Source organism: Danio rerio, chromosome 21, assembly GCF_049306965.1.
Source record: "Danio rerio strain Tuebingen ecotype United States chromosome 21, GRCz12tu, whole genome shotgun sequence".
In the NCBI taxonomy this organism is placed as follows: Eukaryota; Metazoa; Chordata; class Actinopteri; order Cypriniformes; family Danionidae; genus Danio; species Danio rerio.
The window spans coordinates 7,521,260-7,545,942 of record NC_133196.1 but is presented as its reverse complement, the minus strand read 5'-3'; the positions used below and the strand labels follow the sequence as shown (position 1 = coordinate 7,545,942).

Sequence of the window (24,683 nt, the reverse complement as noted above, 5' to 3'; positions counted from 1 at the left end):
CTATTTTACAATTAAAAATAAATCTATAAATATTGTAACAAACGTATTGAAAATACATGTCAGTCTACATTATTGCAAAAATACACTGCTTTCGGTAAGTTTCGTTGCACATTTCAGATTACAAATCCAAAGGAGGCCGCCATCTACATTTTTGCGAATCTAAAATACACTAATCAAGGCACGTTTTGTTGTAGGATTCAGATACACGTCCATGGGAAGGTGCCGCTTGTTGTACAGATCAGCTGACCAAAACCCAACAATTAATGTTTCCAAAAGCAAACATAAGAGAAAAATGCACTACAACCACATAGCTTTACCTTGATTTTACATTACTTTCTTTTTTGCAGAAGCGTGCTCCACCGCACTCAAACCCAAGCTCTTTGCATGACAAATACAACGTACACAATAAGCTACCAAGAAACTGACCACACTAGAAAAGTAGTGTATATGAAGAGAAATAGGTGAATCACACATATTCGATTATAAATATTATACATGGTTAAGTTGTTTTGTGGTATTTGTTTGGTGTTGTGCAAAGTGAAGTAAACAAAAAGAACCTTTTATTAGATACTAATGCATTCAAAAAATTACTTTTTATTAATTGCTTAAACTACTTAATTAAAATGAGTTGAAAGAACACAATTCTTTAGGTTTTTTTGGGGGGGGGGACAATTGTTTTATGTTAAGTCCACTTAAATTTGTAAAACCTAATCGATTTGTGTTAGGACAACATGAAGGAATTGTGTAGAAGCCAGCAATTTTACAGTGTATGTCTCTGTAAATATCATTAGTGTGAAAAGGAACAAAATTTGTAAGCATCATACAGCCCAGTAACACACATTTTACTTGAAGTCTGCAGTCAAATGTGTGTTAAACTATGTTTCACAGCCTTCACAAAAATGTAAACTGAAGCAAATATTTCCATTGAGCCTGAGCTGTCATTGTTTGTTTCAATATTAAAACCCAAATGTAATGTTTCCTTTTTGATGCAGTAATCCAACACAAAAACATTAGCATATTCATTTACCCTCTGAGTTGACAACATCTTCGTCCACATGTCCCTGAATGATGAAGTGGCCCCCATATCCACTGTGCTTAATCCAGGTTTTACCAACTCGTAAAACCAGAACTGGTTCAGAATCGTCTGTCGGTCAATCCACGTTTGCGATTCTCCAGTCAAAACCAGAGCCCATCCGCCAGTATCCAATGCTAGTTCCAGTATGATAATGGTGGATTATAATCCAGACTCTGTCTTTACCCCACAGATTAAACCCCACAAACCAGCATAAAGCAGAAAAATAATGCACATCTGGAGCTGATCCAATGAGCGTCTGGATGCCAGATTTACAGTAGGGCTTCTGGTATATTCAAGCCAGACATCAGAGCAAATAACACCAGACGAACACAGCACACGAAAACTATACACACTGCCTCATGATCAATTTCATTTAACATTTTTACTAAACGTTACCAAATTGAACATCATAATAATCATAATACTTAAAAATTAGGTATTAAGATTTGGTTCTAATGTGCTTTCAAAACTATTTCCTTTGTAAAAACTAGTGATGTTCTCCAAATCTCTGAATATTGGGAAACGGAAAACTCTACACACACAAAAAAAAAACTTTATACATTTGCAACTAAAGCAGCATTTCCATCCCATGTGTTCAATAGAACAATATTGTCAGCTCCTGAAAATTATTTATAAAATAAAAACGGATGTACTACTGTAGCAATTCCATGCAAATTGGATGCGCCAAAAACAGTTGGATGTGCCAAAACGTTCTTCAGTTAAACAAAGAGAAAACTGTCATTGCATTTGGAAACAAAGATGAGGTTCTCAAGGTGAATACGTACCTTGGCTCAAGGGGTCAAACAACAAAAAATAAGGTCAAGAATCTTGGTGCGGCTCTGGAGTCAGATCTGATTTTCAAGTCATGTCAAAGCAGCAAGTAAATCAGCCTACTAGCATCTCAAAAACATTACAAGAATTAGATGCTTTGTTTCCAGTGAGGACATAAAGAAACTTGGTCAAGCCTTTATCAGCAGCAGGGTGGATTACTGTAATGGTCTCCTCACTGGCCTTCCCAAAAAGACAGTCAGAAAATTGCAGCTCATCCAGAACGCTGCTGCCAGGATTCTGACCAGAAACAGAAAATCAAAGCACATCACCTGTCCTCAGGTCTTTACACTGGCTGCCAGTTACATTCAGAATAGACTTTAAAGTATTATCACTGGTCTATAAATCACTAAATGGCCTAGGACCACAATACTGTACATTACAGATATGCTCACTGAATACAAACCAAACAGATCCCTCAGATCATTAGGATCATATAAACTAGAAATTCCAAGAGTTCAGTCAAAGCAGGGTGAATCAGCCTTCAGCTACTGCGCCCCACTGCTGGAATCAGCTTCCAGAAATGATCAGATGTGCTCCAACATTAGGCACGTTCAAATCAAGACTGAAAAGACATCTGTTTTGCTGTGAGTTAACTGAATGAGCACTGTGCTACAGTCAACAGATCACACTATTGTGTCTTTCTATTCTTTTTCATTCTATTAAAACCTGTTTTAACACATTTTAATCTGTTTTTATCATTTTAACGATAAATTAATTATCATTACTATTATCTTTTTTTTTATCATGATCGGTCAATACTGGCTAAAAATAGCTCGATCGGCTAATCCTGAAAAGTGCCGATCAAAAAAGCTGATCACTTTTATGTAAATTACTCGCACAACTTTTTCACACATGCATACACGGCGCACAGGTAAACAACAGCTGAGTGGAGCTTACCAGTGACAACATGAGTTCTCCCTTCTGGAAGTTTTTCAAAGTGTCCGATAAAGACGTAAAGCTAGCCGTTTGCAATGTATGTTGTGAAGTAATCCCTCGAGGTGGAAGCTAGCAACGGCATTTTAACACCCCTAACATGATTAGGCATCTTAGAACACGTCAAACAACTGCATATGATGGCCTACAGTAGCCTTAAGTTGTCATTTTCTAAAATAAACACTTGGTGCTTCTTCAAGATCTTGACTGTAGCCTATTTCTACAGTTTTGTTCAATATAGGTAATCTAGAGTTAGTTTCATTTCTAAAAATTGTGTAAAATTCACTAGATTATAGATAAAAGATTCCCATTCCCCTGCCATTCTGTGATCGGCAATTGGCAGATCATGATCTTAGGCCGTACTCACACTATGGACAGTTGCCTCGAACCGGGCCAAAGCACGCTTGTTCCCCCTCCCGTCTCCCCCGACGGCCCGCACTCACACTAATCGGGCCTGGGCACGCTTACGTCATCGATGCTGCGCTGTTCAATGAGCGCTCTCGCTCAGCACAGTGGAGATTTCTCTAGTTATATCGTTTCAGTCGGTTTGATATGCAGTCAAATATTTTGCCAAACAGTCCTTAGGGATGCGGTGACACACAGTCAGATATTTCGCCGAACAGATCCGCCACTTTTCACGCTCATAAACAGTCATAAAGCCCTCGTGCTGCAGGAATGAGAAGGTCTGCTGAAGGTGCGCAGCTGTGGTGCAGTGAGGGGTTTGCGTCTTTAATAAACTACGGCAGTTTGCGATCACTGAACAGTTAGAATGATTAATAAATCCATATGAAACAGTCCCTTAAAAGTCACGTCTCGCTTTCATTTTCGGGCTTTGTCACGTTTTGCACTCACACACAAGCGTATCGCGCCAAAGCCCAAGTGAACCATGCTCAGGCACACCTATTCCAACCAGGCCAGGGCTGGCCAAGTGAACCGTGCTTGAGCCTGATTCAGCGCACTCAAACGATCCAGGAAACAGGCCTGAGCACGGTACGGATGGCATAGTGTGAGTACGCCCTTAGTGATCTGTAATCAGCCCCAAAAATGCTTATCGGAGCATCACTACTTTTTGGTCACATCTATAACAAATGTTTATTGATACTTTTCTGATCCCATAACTCTGTGGAATAACAGAGTAGTTGTTAGACTGTTGCAATTTTTTAGTATTGTCAATATGCTCGTGTTTATTTAGGCCTATTATTGTGTGCACAATATTTAAATATTTATAACCACCTCTGAGGATAGTGGGGGTCGTGAGTCACTGGCATTGATATTTTGAGGGTCGTGGGCTGTAAAGTTTGGGAACCCCTGCTCTATTAGATGGCAGTCGAACACACACTCCAGCAGAGGTGATGGAGTCATTATGTCCACTGTAAAACTCCAGCAGTGCCTGCGTTTGCAATAACATCACGATGCACACAGCGAGTTGGCGAGGATTAATGAGGGTCACGAAGGGTCACCAGCTGACCCTGAACACAGACCCAACAGATTGCAGAGCACCTGCATCCGCTCTGAACTCGTTTGGAAGATGGAAACGACAGATCAGAAGGAGGTTGAGCACAAACACACACACACAATTGACTGTAGGCGTCTGAACCACACATGAGTTCGAATCAAAGCTCTGCCAAGTGGTGACTGAGCAACTGGATGGAAATATGGAGAGAATGACTCAAAGAGGAATTTAAAAGACGTCTGATATTCAAAACCCCCCTTTAGGGTCTTTTAGATGTAATATGAAGAGACAGTCACACTTTCATACATGCACACACCTGAAAGGTTAGCTGTCAGTCTTTACTTTCTTTCACAGCTTGAACCGCACAAATCATATGGACTACTTTAATGGAGTCTTTTGTGCTGTCATTTGTTATGAAATGGTCATGTGCATATGCTTAAAGCAGTTATGTAAGAATTTCAATGCATTATTCATGTTTTTATTGTTGAAGTGTGAATAGCTCTTAAGGAAACAAATAAAAGACTTCCCCTAACTACGAGTGAAAATGTGTTTACTAACATATGAAGGGGCATTTTTGCTGGGTAAATTTTGATAAAACTCTCTTCTGTTATATGAGCGATAGGAATTAGGAATGCACCGGATTTTCAGATGATGAAAATTACCTGCAGAAAATGCCATTTTCAATTTTTGGCCAAAAGGTGAAGCCAAATAAAGGCTAAAAGCGGGAAAAAATGAAGAAAATGATGCTCTATGAAACCCATTCATTTCAATGGACTAAATAGTTTAGTCAAATTTTAAAATAGCTAAAAATTTTGTGGATAGAGTGTTTCCTCTAGGATTTTTTTCTTGTGCGCTCTCAAATAAACGCTGATGAGTTGTGATTTAGGGCGCTTTTACATATACTTTGCTTCATTTGGTCCGGACCAAGGGCAATAAATGATACATTTAGACTGCGTTGTCGTCAGGGTGGCCAGAGTGAACTTAGTCTCCAGTTTTAAATATCTTTTCAATCAAAATAGCATACTTAGACTGGTTACCTGTTAAGTTTCATATTGAATTTAAAATACTGCTTCCTACCTATAAAGCTTTAAATAATGTTCACAAAAAGCTCCTGTTTATCAAACCAACCTTCTGTCTCGCTACAATCCAACCCACTCTTTAAGATCTCCAAACTCAGGGCTTCTGGTAGTACCTAGAATAGCAAAGTCGAGTAAAGGAGGTCGAGCCTTCTCATTTATGGCTCCTAAACTCTGGAATAGCCTTCTTGATAATGTCCGAGGCTCAGACACACTCTCTCAATTCAAAACTAGATTAAAGACCTATCTTTTTAGTAAAGCATACACTCAGTGCATCACTTAGCGGTATGATACATGAATGTGCTCCACGCAGGTTTTGCATCTCGTTTATATGCGCTATGAACTGCATCTACGCTAATTATTCTCTATATTCTTTATTTCCACCTGGGGATACTCATACCGAGGCCCTCAGACTGTGCAGCGCCACGGATTCGATCCAAGACCAGCGACGAGATGATCCCAAGGTTTCCATATCCTGGACCAGGCCGTATCCAGAGCAGCTGCTGTGGTGGTCATGGCGGAGTGGAGAGCTTGCGACTGATTCTTGTGACGCTCCATGGACAGACGAGTCTTCGCTAAAGGTACAGCTTTCCAGCCTCCGGCGCCTAGACTGCAGCTCTGCACAAGACGTTTGGCCATAGGAGAAATAGTGCCCAACTGAGCCTGCTTTCTCTCATTGTTTTTTAATTCTTCGCCTTCGCCAATTGGTGAAGTTTTTTCCTCAACGTTGCCGCCACTGGCTTGCATGGTTCGGGATCTGTAGGGCTGCTCATCGATGGATTTGCTCTTCAGTGTTTGGACTCTCAGTAGTGATTATTAAACCACACTGAACTGAGCTGAACTAAACCTAAACTCTGAAAACTGAACTACACTGTTTCAATTTACTATGATCTTCTATGTGAAGCTGCTTTGACACAATCTACATTGTAAAAATGACAATCTACACTGTAATCATCACTGACATCCATAGTAGGAAAAACAAATGCCATAGAAATCATTGTTTACAGGTTTTCCAACATTCTTCAAAATATATTATTTTGTGTTCAACAGAACGAACAAAGCTCAAACTGTTTTAGAACAAGTAAAAGGTGGGTAAATGATGACAGAACTTTCATTATTAGGTGAACTATCCCTTTAAATAATGACATAATATTCATTTTAAGGTGCACTGTTCCTTTAAACACACACACATGCCCTCTTATGATCATCGTGATGATGTCATCATGGACTCAGCATCAGAAATTAGGTCATGCTCTCCTCTATGTATTGAAAAAGCAGATCTTTTTCATGATAATTATTCTCAGTAGAACGCTGCAAATCAGCCTGAAAATAAAGCACACACTTTCACATAAACACAAGCATGAGAAGAGCGGTATGACATATATTCCATCATCCAGAAACACGCACACACACGCCTCCTCTCTCACTATAAATAGGCATTGTGTGCTCTGATGGGACACAGAGAAATCCTAGAGTTCACTCGTCTCTCATGAACTCATTAAATCCAGAGACTGAAGAGCAGAGCGCTAGTCAGACACCCAGATCCTGTCTGTAAAAACAACCAATCAGTACAACTGAAAGTGTTAAACTTTGCTGTCTTTAGCCATTTTAACCAATGATTTCTGTCCATGAAAGCAGTAAAGTCAATCCTTACACCTGCACAGCAACACTGTCAGAAATAAAAGTATGCAAGCAGTCCCTGGGGTAGTACCTTTCCAAAAGATACAAATTTGTACCTAAAAGGTCCATATTAATACCTCAAGGGTACATATTAGTACCTGCAAAGTACAAAATAGTTCCTCTTAAAATTTTTGGTAAATAATTATAAAAACCTACTGCCACCTAGCATTTCGGAAGCGTTATTGCAGAGCAACACAAACAGCATGCAGAAGTATAAATGCATAACTAAGCGCAAGGCAGGCGCAATGGATCATGCTGATCACTCGATGCAGAAGTATAAATAAAGGTTGAGTCTGAAACCGCCTACAACTCAGTAAGTACTGCATTTGAATTTAAACATACTTTTTTAACGGCCGAGTAGTATGTTCTATACAGTATGAATATGAAAAGTATAAATGGGATTCGGACATACTACATCCGCCATTTTGTCATGGTCACGTGAAGTAGTAAGTAGGAAGTCATCTGGGTACTTCTTGTGTACTGATTTTCGAAATCTATGAATTCGGACATACTACCCGGCTCGCATACCGATTTTAGCGTTCTGTATAGTATGGAAGTATGCGGTTTCGGACGCAGCCAAAGTCCCTTTAAGACAAGTCATTTCACTCGGCGGACATCTGTAAAATGCCTCTCGAGCAGTAAGCTCTGGCTTTCTGTCTGAATGGGGAAACATCAAATTCTCCAAAACACTTTGCCAAGCTTACTACTGAATTTCATATTAGGAATCACCAATAAAATTAAACAATAACTTTCTCTTTAGTTCATTTCTAAGCATTCAAATCACACGAAATCTGCAGAAACTCATGTCTATCCTCAGCCCATCCCCCCGGAGAATGATCAGTCTATATCGATGGCTCCTATATTAGAAGACGGGGCTTCATTCGCCATATGACCAGTACACTTTTCTCAATTTAAAACTATGCGAGTGACATGTCTTATGTATTCTATAGTCTTTGGTATAAATTAGCCTTTAGAACTAGCTAGTAAGTACTCCAGCAACCACATAGCAACCACCTAAATCACCCAAGTCAACTAAAATGAAAAATATCTTGAGGGTTTTGGATGTTCATGTACAAATCAGTAGCGTTTAAGGGGCCCAAAAAGAAACCTTTGAAAATGATACCATTATTGTAAATACCATAGATGTGAAGTACAAAAATGTGATTTTGTGGGATAAAAAGTAATGTCATGTGTGTTATTATATATAAAATACACAAACTGTTGGAGTACAGGACCGTAAATCTTTCAATAACAAATGACATCGCCACCTACTGGCCTGGCATGCACAATACCGCACATTTCTTTCATCTTTGCAGACCCACATGATTACACAGGAATTATTTTCACAAAGTTGTCATTTTGTACACAAACTTTCCAATTTCAGACGTGCAAACGCATCTCAAATCTGTTTTTAATTTTCCCTCCCGCTATGAACTCACCCTCAGCAAACACACAAGCTCACACAACATGATTCACTCAGGATCCGCATGAAATCTGGCCTTAATTTAGGCAGCGAGCACGTGCTTTGCTGCCCCAGGGCGCTGCTCCAATTAATCACGATGCTAATGAAGAACGCCACTCATTTATGCACATCACAGTTAGAGATCAAATGCTAAATATATTCGCTTTCTGACCAACACTTTCTGAATTCACAACCCCACACCACTGACCTCAGATCAGTCTGCTGCTTTAAATTTAGTAGAATATTTAGAAAATAAGATCTGGCTGATCTGATCCCAGACCACTGTTGTCCAATAACTTTCCTAATTAACCAAGCTTGCCTAATTAGCATACTTAATATACTAGTTAAGTCTTTAAACTGCACTAAGCTGAATACTAGAATCTTGCAAATATCTAGTAAAATCTGAGGTACTGTCAACATGGTAAAGAAAAACTAAATAGTTATTAGAAATGAGTTATTAAAACTATTATGTTTAGAAATGTGTTGAAAAAAATCTGTGAAATATTTGAAAAAGAATTCAAGTTTCACAAGAGGGCTGATGATTTTGACTTTAACTGCATACAGGAGCAATATAATTATGTTTTGTGGACAAACCACGTTCGTCGGTCTGTGTGGTGTGATTTGATTGAGAATGTAAACCTCAGTCTGGATAATAAGCGGATGGTTTTATTGCTGGTCATAAAAGGTTTACTCTGGACTGATATCTCACACTTTAGCACTTACACACACACACAGATGCTACTTATACAGATATGAACACTAGTAGGCCAACAGCGTATGTGTGTGTATGTGTGTGTTTGTAGATGAGGAATGAGGTTGTGTTTGTTAAACACAGGCAGATGTCAGGTCTACAGCCAGATCATTGGCGTAGATTAAGGAAATAGGACAGACAGAAGATTCCTGAAGGTGACCATAGGAACATGAAGCTACTCGGGTCAGAAAGGTCACTAGATGGTCAAATAAAATAAAATGGTACATAATGAAGTTGTTTTAAGATGTAAGATACATTTTAACTGCTTTTTTAAAATATTTTTTATTTTAATAACGTTATCAAAAAGAAGTAGAATGATATAAAATAAAATGCATATGGTGGTTAATTTTAGGACATTTTCATTAAAATGAACTAAAATACATTTGACGTCACTTAAAGGAAGTAAAAATAAATTAAAGATAAATTAAAAATAAAAATAAACCAAATTAAAATAAAAGTGAAGAGTATTTGATCACTTTTAGAAAGATTTTTTTAAAATACACAAACACTTGGTGGTCACTTAAGTTAAAATAATTGCTAAACTGAAACAGAACTTACTTGCGGTTACTTTTAGGAAATATAAAAATAAAATATAACAATAAAATAAAATTTAATTTAAATATTATATATATATATATATATATATATATATATATATATATATATATATATATATATATATATATATATATATATATTTAATTGTGTACAGTGTTAGTATATTTTTTAATTTTTATAAAGTTATTCCAAATAAAGTCAAATAAAATTAATCTCTTTTTTTGCACAAGAAATTTTCAATAAAATTAACTTTGATATATTTGACGTCACTTATAGGAAAAAAAATCAATTAGTGAATAAATAAAAAGAATAATAATAACAATAATAATAATAATAATAATAAATAAACAAATAAATAAATGTGTAAAGTATTTGCTCACTTTTAGAAATATGAAAATATTAATTAAATATTAGTCATGTTAGTCAAAATAATTGTTCAAATTAAACAGAAATTACAGTTATTTGGGAGAATGGGACTACATTTGATAAAAATAAAACAAAATAAAATAAAAACATGTTCATTTTGAGAGGTTGAAATATGAAGAATAAAAGTAATATTGAAGTTTAAAATAACAAATAATTTTTTAAATTGTGCACAATCGTTTTTATATATTTTTTATATTTTCATAAAGTTATAGAAATTAAGTAAAATAAATTACATCTTTTTTTTGGCATATGGTGGTCATCGTTAAGAAATTTTCAATAACATAAACTTAAATACATTTGAAGTCACTTATAGGAAATAAAAATCAATAAATTAATTTATAAAAATGTATTATGATAATAATAAATAAGTGAATAAATAAAAGTATAGAGTATTTGATCACGTTTAGCAATATAAAAATATTTATTATATAATATTATGATCTCTTAGGTTAAAATAATTGCTAAAATTAAACATAATTTACAGTTACTTGTGTGTATGTGATTACATGTGGTCAAAATAAAACAAAACAAAACAAGTGCATAAAACCCAAAAAGAAAAAAAAGAAAAAAAAAGAAAGAAAAAAATCTATATGAGTGCTGTGAACTTAATCAATTAAATACCTTATTACTTCAACTTAAATGAACTTATTACCTTCAACACTGAGTTCAAAACTCTCTTCAAATGAGTAGAATTAACTTTCACTCATTTCATTTGATAAAGTTGACTGTTAGGTTTTACAGTGTATGATGATTACTTCTAGAACGTTAATGAACTATAAATATATATTTTTAATACTGTAAATGTATAAAAAAGTGTAAATAAATGTGATGATTATTCTCTAATTACTCATGACAGGAAGAAGAAAACAGGAAATGAGTCTTGTTTTAGATCTGTAGTTCCATCACTGACCACTACTGAGCAGCAGAGAGCAACTCTAGTCACACTGAGCAAACCACAAAAGGTCGACTGACAATCGGTCTCTTTTGATCAGAATCTTCAGTCTGTTTGTAGTGAGCTTAAAACTAAATGACCAACAACTGGAAAGTTCTCCAAATCCCAAACACACACACCTGAGGGGTTCTAGCGGTGTTCATGAACAAAATTCCCCAAATGACACTCATACAGAAACCCTGATTCACACACGCAGCTAAAAACAAAAGTGCTTTGAAAAAACAAAAGAGAAGATGCACACACACACATGATCATGCAAACGCTTTTCATTTCAATTATTCGATGATGACAGTGTTTTTTCTCGTATTTGCATGTAGCGTGAGCATGAATGAACTCACTGGCATTAAATGAGACGGAGCTCTAGTTAACTTGCTGGTTTTTCTGTCTCTGTGGGATGTTAAAATAACATTCATCAGAATGGTGCTGACCTAAAAGCGGCTGACAGAGGAAGTGGCTTTGAGAAGGTGCAGATGTTCAGCTCTTAACACACGGGGTCACTGTCAGGAGATTATTAGTGCCGTTTGCACCACAAACGTGAGCCATACCTTGAAGAACCTTTTGAGAAGTCAGTCCAGTTAGTTGTGTGGATAAATAATCTACTTAATGGCTTAATTGGATTTAAAAACCTTCATGTAAACACCTCAGTCGATTCGAGATAGGAAAGGGTGATCAATTGAATAAAATAAAATTAAATTGTATGTGTAACGGTCAAAACAGCACGATGGGTTAGTGGTTAGCGGCACTAACCACTTGCCTCATAGCAAGAAGGTTGCTGGTTCGAGTCCTGGCTGGGCCAGTTGCCATTTCTGTGTGGAGTTTGGTGTGAATAAAATAAATTGGCCATAGCGTTTTGAGTGTGTGTGTGGGTGTTTCCCAATACTGGGTTGCAGCTGGAAGGGCATCCACTGTGTAAAACATATGCCAGAATAGTTGGTGGTTCATTCCGCTTATAAATAATACATCAGGTGGTCATTTTAAATTACAATAAAATTATAAATAAATTAAAAAGGGCATCACGGTGGCACAGTGGGTAGCACAATCGCCTCACAGCAAGAAGGTCACTGTTTCGAGCCTCAGCTGGGTCAGTTGGCATTTCAGTGTGGAGTTTGCATGTTCTCCCCTTGTTTCCTCTGGGTCCTCTGGTTTTCCCCACAAGTCTAAAGACATGCGGTACAGGTGAATTGGGTAAGCCAAGTTGTTCGCAGTGTATGTGTGTGAAAGAGAGAGTTTGGTTGTTTCCCAGTGATAGGTTGCTGCTGGAAGGGCATTCGCTGTGTAAAACATATGCTGGATAAGTTGGCGGTTCATTCCGCTGTGGCGTCCCCTGATGAATAAAGGGACTAAGCCGAAAAGAAAATGAATTAATTAATGAATAAATGAATAAAATAAAATGTAAAAATATAGCGTGAAGGGTGTATATGATCACTTCTAAAAAGTTCAAATAAAATAAAGTAAAATAAAATAAGGTGGTCATTTTAAAATACAATAAAATTAAATTAAATAAGAAAATTAAATAAATTAAAACATATAATGAGAGGTGTATATGATCACTTCCAAAAAGTTTAATAAAATAAAAAAATATATATATATATTGATAAGGTAGTCATTTAAAAAAAATAAAAAATAAAAAATAAAATGATAAAATAAAATAAAAAATAGATCAAATAAAATAAAACATATCCAGTGAGGGGTGTATATGATCACTTCTAAAAAGTTAAAATAAAATTAAATTAAATTAAATTAAAAAAAATTATAGAATAAAATAAAAATTGTATAAAATAAAATAAAGTTAAAAATAAATATAAAATAAAATGATAAGGTGGTCATTTTAAAATAAAATAAAATAAAACAGAGTGAGAGGTGTATATGATCACTTCTAAAAAGTAAACTAAACAAGTTAAACTAAACATATAGAGTAAACGGCATTTAACAGTCAAAATTAAATAAAATTAAAAAAATACAGAGTGAAAGGTGTATATGATCATGAGATAGAGAGAGAGAGCAAGAGAGTGAGTCAGAAATAGTGAGAGTAAGCAGTACATAATGATAATTCAAATAAAATAAAATGAATTATTAATCATAAAAATAGGGCGAAGAGTGTATTTGATAGTCACTTCTAAAAAGCTTAAATAAAGTTAGTTTATTTAATAATCTAATTTAAAATACAGTGTTAAGGGTGAATATGACGATCACTACTAAAACATTAAATTTAATTAAAATAAACTGAATTAAATTAAATTAAATTTGTCAATTTTAAATTAAATTTAAAAGCTTTATTATAAATTAATATATGTTATTTCTAACATATCAGTTTTAACTATTTATTTGTTAAAAACAACAATTATACTCATGAAACTCACCAACAGAATTTTTATTTGAGACATAAAAAGCACATGACTGGATTTGCTCATATTGGTGACATTAAATGCATCTAAATCTTTTATGTATTCTGAATTTGTTCTGGGGTTTTTTAATCGTCATGAGATGTTTTGAAGTTATGCTTATTGTGGAAAATAGAAGCGTCTCTCTCCTCCTTCAATGGCCTCTGTTCATTGTGGCTGGTGCTTGTAGGCGGTTTTGCATTCAGAGAGAAATATTTGTGTGAGACGTTGAGCAGTTTGTGTGCGTTTCTGAGTGTGTGTGTGTGTGCTTGTGTGAATGCCAGTCCATTGGTGGCTCACACAGGGTCTTTGTGCTGCAGAAAAAAGGCAGAACAGAGATACTGTAACCTCTTAGTCATGATCCACAGACAGGGTCACACACACTCGGATAGTCCCATCACCAACATTAGTGTTACTGGCATGAAAACGTTCAACATGAACTCAAACATCTCTACACACAGTAGCACATCATATAAAGTCGACTTTCCTGAAACAGCTGATCGTTTTAAAACACCCAGGAAAAAATAATAATCACCACAACCACTACAGAAAGCCTTTACCAAAACACAGCTAGCATCATTTATCAGCTATGCTAACAGAAAAACATCTACTGAGAGACATTGTCGGATGCTGAGAAATAACAAACTCAAAACTTGGTCTCTAAAACTCGAAACTTGGACTTTTAAACTCTAAAGCTAATTCGTTGATAATGCTAATTTGAGGGGTTAATTGGTTATATGGTTCGATGGCATGTGGTTGCTAAGGTAATCTAGATATGTTACAGTTTGTTCCTATGCAGTTGCTTGGCCAACCTGAGTGTGATCCCGTGTGGTTGTCATGGTAATCTGAACAATTTATAATGTGTTGTTATGCTGTTGCTGGGTAAAATTAGTGGCTAAAAGTGTATTGTTATGTACAGTTCCTGTGGTAATCTGAACAATCTATAATGCATTGCTATGCAGTTGCAGTGCAAATATGACTGGCTGTAAGTGCGTTGACGTGGTTATCGTGGTAATCTGAACAACCTATAATGTGTTGCCATGTAGTTACCGGGACAATCTGAACATTCTAAAATCCGCTGCTACGCAGTTGCGGGGGCCAATCTGACTGGCTTATAATTTGTTGCCATGTGGTTGCCGGGACAATCTAAACATTCTAAAATCTGTTGCTATGCAGTTGCCGGGACAATCTGACTGGCTTATAATTTGTTGCCATGTGGTTTCCGGGACAATCTAAACATTCTAAAATCCGTTGCTATGCAGTTGCTGGGCCAATCTGACTGGTTTATAATGCATTGCCACGTAGTTGCTGAGGTGATTTGAACAATCTATAATGCGTTGCTACGCAGTTGCTGGGAAAATATGACTGGCTGAAAACGTGTTGCCATGTGGTTGGCTGGTTGCTGTGGTAATCTAAACAGTCTAAAATGTGTTGCTATGCAGTTGCTGGGGGGAAGTGACTAGCTAATAGTGTGTTGCCATGTGGTTGCTTTGGTAATCTGAACAATCTATAATATGTTGCCAAGTAGTTCCTGGGCCAATCTGACTGGCTTATAATGAGTTGCCATGTGGTTGCCGGGACAATCTAAACATTTTAAAATTCGTTGCTATGCAACTGCTGGGCCAACGTGAGTGGCTGAAAGTGCGCTGCCATGTGGTTGCTATGGTAATCTGAACAACCTATAATGCGTTGCTATGCAGTTGATGGAATATGACTGGCCATAATTGGTTTGCTATGTTGTTGCTAGGGTGACCTGAACATTCTATAACATGTTGCTATGCAGTTGCTGGTGGAATATGACTGGCTAATAGTCCGTTGCTATGTGGTTGCTGGGGTGACCTGAACATTCTATAACACGATGCTATGCAGTTGCTCGGAAAATATAACTGGCAATACTGGGTTGCTATGTGGTTGGTGGGGTAACCTGAACATTCTTTAATGCATCGCTATGCAGTTGAACAGGATGAGTGGTTAATTTAGTGCTGTCTGAATGGTTTGCATTGGAGATGGTGTGTTGCTATGAGGTTGCTAGGATGACAGGGATACTTGATGGTGCATTTCTATATATTTGCAGAAATAATTTGAGCGTTTATAAGTGCAGTGCTATGCAGTTGCAGAGGTGACCTTATTGCTAGATAATGCATTGCTGTGTGGTTTGGGGTGATCGCAATGCTTGATAGTCTGCTTTTAGTTCTAATCTGTACTGGGTTGTTGCTTAAGTTTCTCTAACTAGTATGTGAGAGAGATAGAAACAGAAGAGCATGAAGGTGATTTGTATATTTACGCATTTCCTGTTGCATCAGTCTACAAATATATTTAAATGAAGTGGTTTTGGGTGGAGTCCTGTCTGTCTGTCTGTCACATCTGTATATTAAGTCCCACTCATGAATTTGAAGCTGGAATTTGAGTCAATTTGACAGGAAAGATGACACATGAACACACACACTCAAGTGTTTTCTCACCCACACACACTCACTTTCAGGCTTTGCTGATGTGTGCCAGAAATTCAAGGGTTCACGCTGACACAGGACATACACCCTGATAACCAAGAACTACGACAAAACTGATGAACAGACTGATTCATCAGGGTCAAAATAACTAATTGGTCATTGTCGAGTCAAGCACTTACTGAAGCATATTTGACAATTTCAGTACCAAAAAAACTTACATTATCAATCATTGACACACTCTATTAGCAAATATCATGGAGATGTTGCAAAATGTAATGTCTTACAATGTTCTAATGTCGAAACTTGTCCAAATATTCCAAATTAAAAAGTAAAACACAAGGCATAATTACATAATCAATCAATATGACTAATGCCCAATTGCAGAGATGGGAAGTACAAGGTACAAATACTTTGTTAGTGTATTTTGTGCGGCTTTTTCAACGGTTATCACACACTGCATGTAGGCTAGTTTATGAAGATTACAATGAGAAAGGCAAAGACGACTACGCAGAGGAGACAGTCGGCATGGGGAAATATAACTGTGTTCAAGGTATACCGCGGTTTGGAAAAGTCAAGGTTTTAAAAGTGATACAATTTTCTGTAATACCGGCCCTAAGGTATGTGTAAGATCTCCAGCAGAAAAGATATCCAACAATGCCATTTTAAATTGCAAAGAAATGTGTTTATAAAATTAATGAAGATAGCAGAAGTCAATGATTAATTTTCATTATTCAGCCTGACATATTTACTGCTCTAAAATATTTTTAAAAGTTCTCAAAATACAATATATTGTTCAAAAAGGGGGAAAACTTTTAGTTTTTTACCCAGACATTTAAAAAGAAGCTATTTTAGAGCAGTAATCACAACACTGTGATACCGTGAAACCGTGATATTTTTATCCAAGGTGATCATACTGTCAGAATCTTATTTACCTTATTCTCAGCTGACGAGCGGGCGCTGCCATTTGAATCTTTTTGTCTCGCGACTTCCGGTCACATTCACTTCCATTCATTTTTTGACGTTAACAACTGCTCGTTACGCTGGTTGATGTTGCAATTTAATATTTTCTTATTATATTATGCTACTTGGTCTGTGTAGTCATGCAAACATTTGTTTGTTGAGCAAGTAGTTTGGCCATTTTCTGCCGTTTATTATTCCTAGTCATTTCTCCCATAGGCGACTGAATCGGAAGTTCTAAGACAATCGCGAAAACAGGCGCACTTCCGCATTTTAGAATAAGGTCAATACCGGCCCATGCCTAGGAGACAGAGGGAGTCTGTGAATTTAACATGACTGATGCTGCCTTGTTTACACGGTAATAAGACACAATTTGATTGTCAGATCACATGTAAACAAGAGAGACACTTTCCAGTTCAAAAATATGCCGTTTAAATGCTTAAGCTAAACAGTCTTTTGCTTTGTACGTTCGATCAAACTGCGCAGGTTTTCTCTGGTCTTTCAGTCTAATACAGCAAATAAAAGTGTTTTGATTTGTACATTTAGTACTAAAACAATCAAATACTTCATAATATTTTTATGCATTGAGATTTATTTCCGTTGAGTTCATATTTCCTAATACAGAATGTATGATGTTTTACAGTTTTTTCTTGTTTTTTTATTGCCTATATATGATTTTACATTTAGGCATGTTAATCTACATTTTTTTTTTTAACAGATGTTTTACAACAACAAAAGTAACTATACTGGGCGATTCATGAATACAAATCTAATATAAAAGATCCTGTATTTATCACATGGATAAAAGATCATGCACATGTAGGTTGTAGTCACACCAGTATGTAGATTTTTGCATAGAATAAATATATTAACAGAATTGATCTTTATCCCTTACATACAATATCCACAATACCCTGGGGGAAAAAAACACTTAAATAACAGGTAAGAGCTGCTAACACAAAAAGCAGGCAAATACAATAAGTATCTATTTTAGCAGAAGAAAATGTATTTTCAATGTATTCAATACAAAAATATTCAGATATGAAATTTAAATAAAATCAATATATTTTTGGAGAGAATTCAGTGTAAAAAGACATTATTTGTAAAGATATACAGGCTATGGAATTATTTTTACAGTGTATGAACATGAATGGCGGCTGTTGTTTTTTTTATCCAACAGTCGCAAAACTACATGAAAAATGATGTCAGTTTGCATCAGGATGATGATATATAGGCCAAGATTTTAAGCAATGTTGGTGCCATAATGCAGGATGTAATGCTGCTTAGCTACTTCATAAAATTTAACTCGAGTACAAAAGTGTAATCAGTACTTCAACTTCTACCAGAATCATATTAAACATGAGCATCTGTACTTCTACTTGATTAAAGGATTTGTGTACTTTAGCCATCTCTGCCCAATTAATGAAAACTATTAACTAATTTTACCAACATCCAATCCATTTCATTCCTTTATATAAATTCAATTTAAAATTAATACGAAACAAATTTTGTTTTTATTATATTAAATATGAAACATTACATTCATGGAACTAATTAAAGAGGCACAGACAATTGAAATAATAAAATTATATTTAGAATTTAGAAGTGTTTTGTTGAAGAAATAGAATTGTATTAACATTATTTCTATATACATTGTTATCCATTCTTTTTGGGATTTGGTAACTCCTCTGTAACTACACAGCAGATACACAACATCATAAAACATTAATATTAGGTTAGATTTAGGTTGTGATGTCAGGTGCCCAAAATTCAACCTCTAGCCATTGTCTAAGAACAACGTTATTTTGATCTCTAATAATGACGTCAACTAATGTTGATATTTGGTTGATTTTAGGTTGAGTTGGAAAGTGACCAAAATCCAACTTCAAGCCAACATCGTAAACCAATGTCATATTGACGTCAAACACTGACATTTATTCGTCAGTTATGATAACAACCAAATAGCAATCACAATTCAACATCTGATAGACGTCATAGTTGTAACATCCACACATCAAGCTTTAACATTATAAGACGTTATTTTGATACGATATTTGGTTGATTTTCGGATGGATGTTGGACATTGAAGCCATCTAGATGTTGAGTTCTGACGTCAACCCAATTTTCATTTCCAAACAAAATGCAACCACCACACAACATTGGGGTACAACATCAATCTGACGTCATATTGACATCCAGTGCCTGCTGGGTAGACTAAGGATATATTTAAACAAAAAAAGGTCATCCACACTAAAATGACTGAAAATGCTTTTGTTCGTGTGTTTGTTCAATTTCACCTGCAACATATCAATCTGGCATTTATTTACTTTCCATCTCTTTGTATTATCGTGGCACAATGTCGAAGAAAATCACCCAAATCATTCACTCCATGTACATTTGCCTGCTTCTGCCACTGAACAACAGCTCCCAGAAAACATTATGTCCCTTAAAGAGAGGCGAAATGGAGCATGAACAAAATGACATTAATTTTTAATAATGCTTTCAAAACGGACAGCATCCAAAACAGTACAATGTCGTCCACCATATTGAATGCTGAATTGGTCACATGACTGTGCTATATGATTAAAATGTGTCATTGTTTCTGAAAGCCTCCATTTTCACAGTACACACTGCAATGTCAAAACGCCATTTTCAAATTGATCCACTTTAGAAAGCGGTTTTAAAAAGATACACTTTTGTTTCCTAAAAATGCATCTCAATGTGAACAGAAGGGGAAAAATATGCGTTTTTAAACCAGAATGTATTGGTGCGGACATGGGCCTAAAGTTTTAAAATTAATTAAGGCCCATGCACACTGAGACGTTTTTTGCTCGCGTTTTCCGTCGATGTTTAACGCCTCACGACAAAATAACGGGCGTCAATGTGATCGTGCACACCAACGCGCAAAACGCCAGGCGCAAAAGCATCATTTAAAAAAAAAAAAAACGCCTCATGCTCGTTTTTTTGTTTTGACATGCTGCGTCAAAACCTTCTCCACCAATCAGATTGCCACTTTTGTTCACATGCACGGAGCTGCTGAAGTTACAGTAAACAGCACTTGGAGGCGCCCAAGCGCAAAACTATCAATGCGAGCGCACATTAAAGTAGATGCCGGTGATATGAACGTTTAGCTGCTTCTTCATCACTAGAGCTGGAGCTGCTGCTTGAACCATCCATGCTTGTTCGAGTCACCAGTAACTTTTAACAACAAGCGTGTGAAATTCCTCTCCTCCTCTTCTTCTGTGTTATAAACGGGTGTCAGAAGCTTAAAGTTGTGTTGCGCCATCTAACGTCAAGGAGTGATTTTGCATACTCTTCTGCTTGACGCCAGTGAAAATCTCTTGGGTTTGAATACGGAAAAACGTCTCGTTAAACGATGTCGATAAACGCAAACGAAAAACGTCAAGGTGTGTAGGAGCCTTGTGAAACAAACTAATTATCAAATAAAAAATGAGATATAACACTTGGCAAGACATAATGCTACAGTAGTCTGGATTGAAACAACAGTGAACCATTGGGGCTTCACAATTTAACATTTCAGCATTGATATCGAAATGTGATCATTCGCAATAGTCACCTCACAAGATCTGCATAAGAAATTATACTGTTTGTAAGTTTAATAATAATTAATTGTAATAAATTATTATTACAGCAAAGACTTTGCACTATTTACACGTGATTACTCAATTACTGTACATGAATACTGTTAGGGTGCTTTCACACCTGTGAATCAATTCAGTTGTTGCGAAACAGGGATTAAAATCGTTACATTGTTGCTCTTTGTTCTTGGAGCGGTTCGTTTTCACACTGCAAAGTTTCTAATCTGACCAAAAGATTTAAAACAAGTCATCTGTGAGTACACTCTCCTTACATTGGTCAGAGTGTCAGGGTTTATTTTGCAGAGTCTCGCTTAGCTGTCAGGGGGGTGGGGGGGGGGGGTGGTTTGGTGGTGTTTGACAAGGTGTGCGCGACGTGTCTGAAGAGCGAGGAGAGATGCAGTGGGGAGGGGTGAGAAGAGTGCGCAACGTATTTGAGGACCGGGAGGGAGACGCATGATTATCACTCGTTTTTCGGGCATCCGGGAGACTCCCGAAACTTCCCGCCCTACTCATAATTCTCTCTTCATATAGCCGGATGCCTATTACATATCCATAAAACACTGTGATATAGCCGTGCTCGGATCATAGCGCTTTCTCACTGCAATCAAACCGCTCCAGAGTTCGTTTCAATCGAACCGAGACCACCTCATTCAAGCGATCTCGGAGCGATTGATTTGGCGCAGATCCCAGCGCGATTGCTGGTTTCACATTTGCCAAACGACCCACGCTAACTGGGCAAATGAGACAAAAGTGTAGGTGTGTAAGCACCCTTAGAGTCATCAGAAAACCATAAAACATTTTTTTAAAAACATTTTATTAATTTTTATTTTTACTTTTTCTTCACTCAAAATCTTACTTTTGCTATTTAAAATGAGTTGAAACACCACAACTATTAAGATTTTTTGGGGACAACTTAATTACTTTATGTTCAATCCACTTAAATTTGTAAAAAGGATTGAATTAACTTAATCAATTTGTGTTGGAACAACATGAAGGTAATGTGTGGAATAGGGTTGTAACAATACGGTTATAACAACCGGTAGTATGACGGTTTACCACGATTTGAACGTGCACGATTATCATACCATGAACAATCGCATATCAACGGTTTTAACCCTTAAAGACCGAGACAGCCACCCGCGGCTAAAAATAAGTATTGCTCTTAAATGTTTAATAACTTTTGATCCGCTGATCCGATTCATACAATTCAAAGATTGGCATAAAGAAGAGAATCTCAGCTTTCCAGTGCTGTATCACATAACAGGACATCGCGGACTTTCAGAGGCTCCGGAATCAGTGCGGTTACGTCATCAAAATTTGACAACGCTGATTTGACAAAGAAACGCTCGTCACTGTGTCTCCGGACAAACCAGACATGATACATTGATGCATTGTCCCTCCTCCATGCCCAGATTGGTTCAAACTCGCTATATCACAACCAATAAGCATAGGTTTCACTTTTGTTTGTGGACCAACACTAAGCTTTTTGAACAACACGGAATGAGAGATAGGCATACATTTCTGCGCGGCTAAATAAAACACAAAAAAAAAAAAAGTTTTGCATGAAATAATTCTCATACTAAGTACTTTTGCATCCACAGCAGCACAGAAACATGACAAAACAGTGACACAGCAAAGACAAACTGCTGCTCTTGCTGTTTTCAAAAGACACAAATGAAGGTGCAGCTGTTTGTCTGCATTGCAGACAACCATATCCAAATCCATATCCACAGACAACCATATCCATGCTGGCACATAAAACCTAAGGATGTTCCATATTGAATCTAGTTTCGTTATGTAACTATTTATAGTATAGTAAATATTTATATCTATTTTTTTACTGAGGATTTGCACCATGTTTATTTGGACTTTGACACATTATTTATTATTTTTTTTATTTGTTCATTGTACAAGTGGACACATTCTCTCACCTCAGCGGTCAAGATAAGGTCCTGAAAATCTCAACATGCTTACATTTCTTTATCACAACCTAGACTGAAAAAAACAACGCTTTAAATACATGTTTACAGCCATAAACTTGGTATTGCACTTTTGGTCTCCCATTTATCCTGCTTATAAGGAAGGACAGTTTAAGTTTACTTTTGTCTAATCTTAAAAGACCCTGCTTGTTTATTCCTTCTAATTTAATTTATTAAAATGGGAGATTTTTCAGTTTATTTTTATAAAAGACTTCTATAGTTCTATTAAAATGGTTCTTTCAAAAGTTTGTTGAAATAAAACCTTTGTTCAGTCAGAAAACGTGTTCTTATTCTTTTCAGGGTCTTTGCTATGAGAATTACTATTTAATACCGTATACCGCAAAACCGTCAAACCGTGGTATTGTTTTAGACGATTATCATACCGTAAAAAATTCATACCGTTACAACCCTAGTGTGGAACCCTGCATCTTTTACAGTGTTTATATAGTATTTATCTCTGCTTGTTTATTGTTATATTGCTGTTATATTTTTATACAGATGAACTTGCATACAGAATCAGCGTAATCAATCTAAATGTATTCATTCTTTCTAAATAGAGATGGTCAAGTCATGTGGTGAAATTGTAATCTTATCTTAATATACATGTCAGAATAACAAAATAATTGCAGAGCTAGATTTTTCCAGTATCGTGCAGCCCTATTAACCACACAGAAAAGTGATAGACTATATAAAACTGCAACCGACCAATCAGAATCAAGTATTCCAAACCATTTAAAAAGCTTTATACTACGGCAAATGTACTATGCGTACGAGTCGCTGAAGGTGACTTTACTCACACTGCTGAGCATCTTCATCTCCAGCAGCCTCTGCAGATACTCCTGTAAGGGGGTCAGAGGAACAGCGGACGGCGGGTCGGGTTCCTCTAGGAACCAGCGAAGCGAACCCACCGACCGCTGTCTGCTCAAGAAATCAAACAGCTCTTCGTGCATCATCATGAGTGAAATCCCCAGCTAATGGTACGGATAGAGAAGCAACAAGAACACTTTTCTATGACGGAGAGAAAAACAGTGTCTAAAATGTTGACCAGAATGAAAAGAAATGAGCTTCAGTTCTGAGCCACTGTGGAATGTGTGTGATTACCCATCATGCACCGGGAGATTAGGTGAATGGTGAACTTTGCTTTATGCCGTTTTTGTTATTAAGCCGATTAACGGCTCAAAAGAAACACACAAACATTGCAAAGTTGCATAAAGAATACACTTTTATCCAAACACACACTTACACACACACATATACAAATGCATACATACATACACATATATATAGACACACACACACACACCTTCAAAGCTCAGTCCCCAGACTGATTTGTGCAACACAAACACAATGTTCAGTCGCACTCATTGTTATATTTCCAGCTTTCATCCATTTTGTTCTCCAGACGACTGATCCTGTTTTATGATGTTGCATAATACTGTATGAGTCCCGACTTCAGCTCTGAGGATCTCAAAACCGAGACCTTCACAGGTAATGAAACTCAGAAATGAAACCAGGAGACGTGGCATGAACAAAATACACCACTGGACAATAGTTTCAGATTGTGTTTCATAAAAGAAGTGTCTTATGCTCGCTGAGATGTTTAAAAGTGATCAAGAATTAGAAACATTACAACCAGTAATGCTTTATTAACGTTATTACCAAATATTAGCAGTAATATTATTAAATTGCTAATAATGTTCCTGTTTTTAGATACATTTAGAGGCAAAATTATTATTATCAAGGTTATCAAGACTTAATATTTTGCAGGAAATGAACAAAGTGGGTGGTGGTTAGAGGTGTGAACCTATACTGGTCTCACGGTTCGGTTCGGTTACGATTATCTTGCATTCGATTCGGTTCAATTCGATATCTCGGTGCATCACGGTGCATTGACGATGCTTTCTATATACAGTGTTATATTTTATAGGGGAGGCTATAACAAGCTGTCTGTATAAACACACAGACACACAGCACCACACTGTCTTTCATTCAAACACATACACAAACATAGACAGCACCAAACAAATAAACAAACACACACACACACACACACACACACACACTTAAGCCCTCGCAACAGGGAGAGCTCGCGCTTAGCGGAGCAGAAAAAAAAAACTAAA

The 24,683-nt window shown here is 36.5% G+C and overlaps 1 protein-coding gene across 40 annotated transcripts in view; it reads right to left on the bottom strand.

The window, feature by feature from the left end:
- The window catches only part of fnbp1b (formin binding protein 1b), a 175,508-nt gene that overhangs the window by 106,104 nt on the left and 44,721 nt on the right, over positions 1-24,683 (bottom strand). For 27 of the 40 annotated variants that reach the window (XM_068215974.2, XM_068215975.2, XM_073935746.1 and 24 more), the window contains exon 1: positions 23,361-23,620. The exons of the other annotated variants lie outside the window; for them this stretch is intronic. In XM_068215974.2, the coding sequence (XP_068072075.2) occupies positions 23,361-23,519 (159 nt within the window). In that variant the 5' untranslated portion in view covers positions 23,520-23,620. Of the gene's footprint in view, positions 1-23,360; positions 23,621-24,683 lie in introns of those variants that run through there. 40 annotated transcript variants of the gene reach the window in all.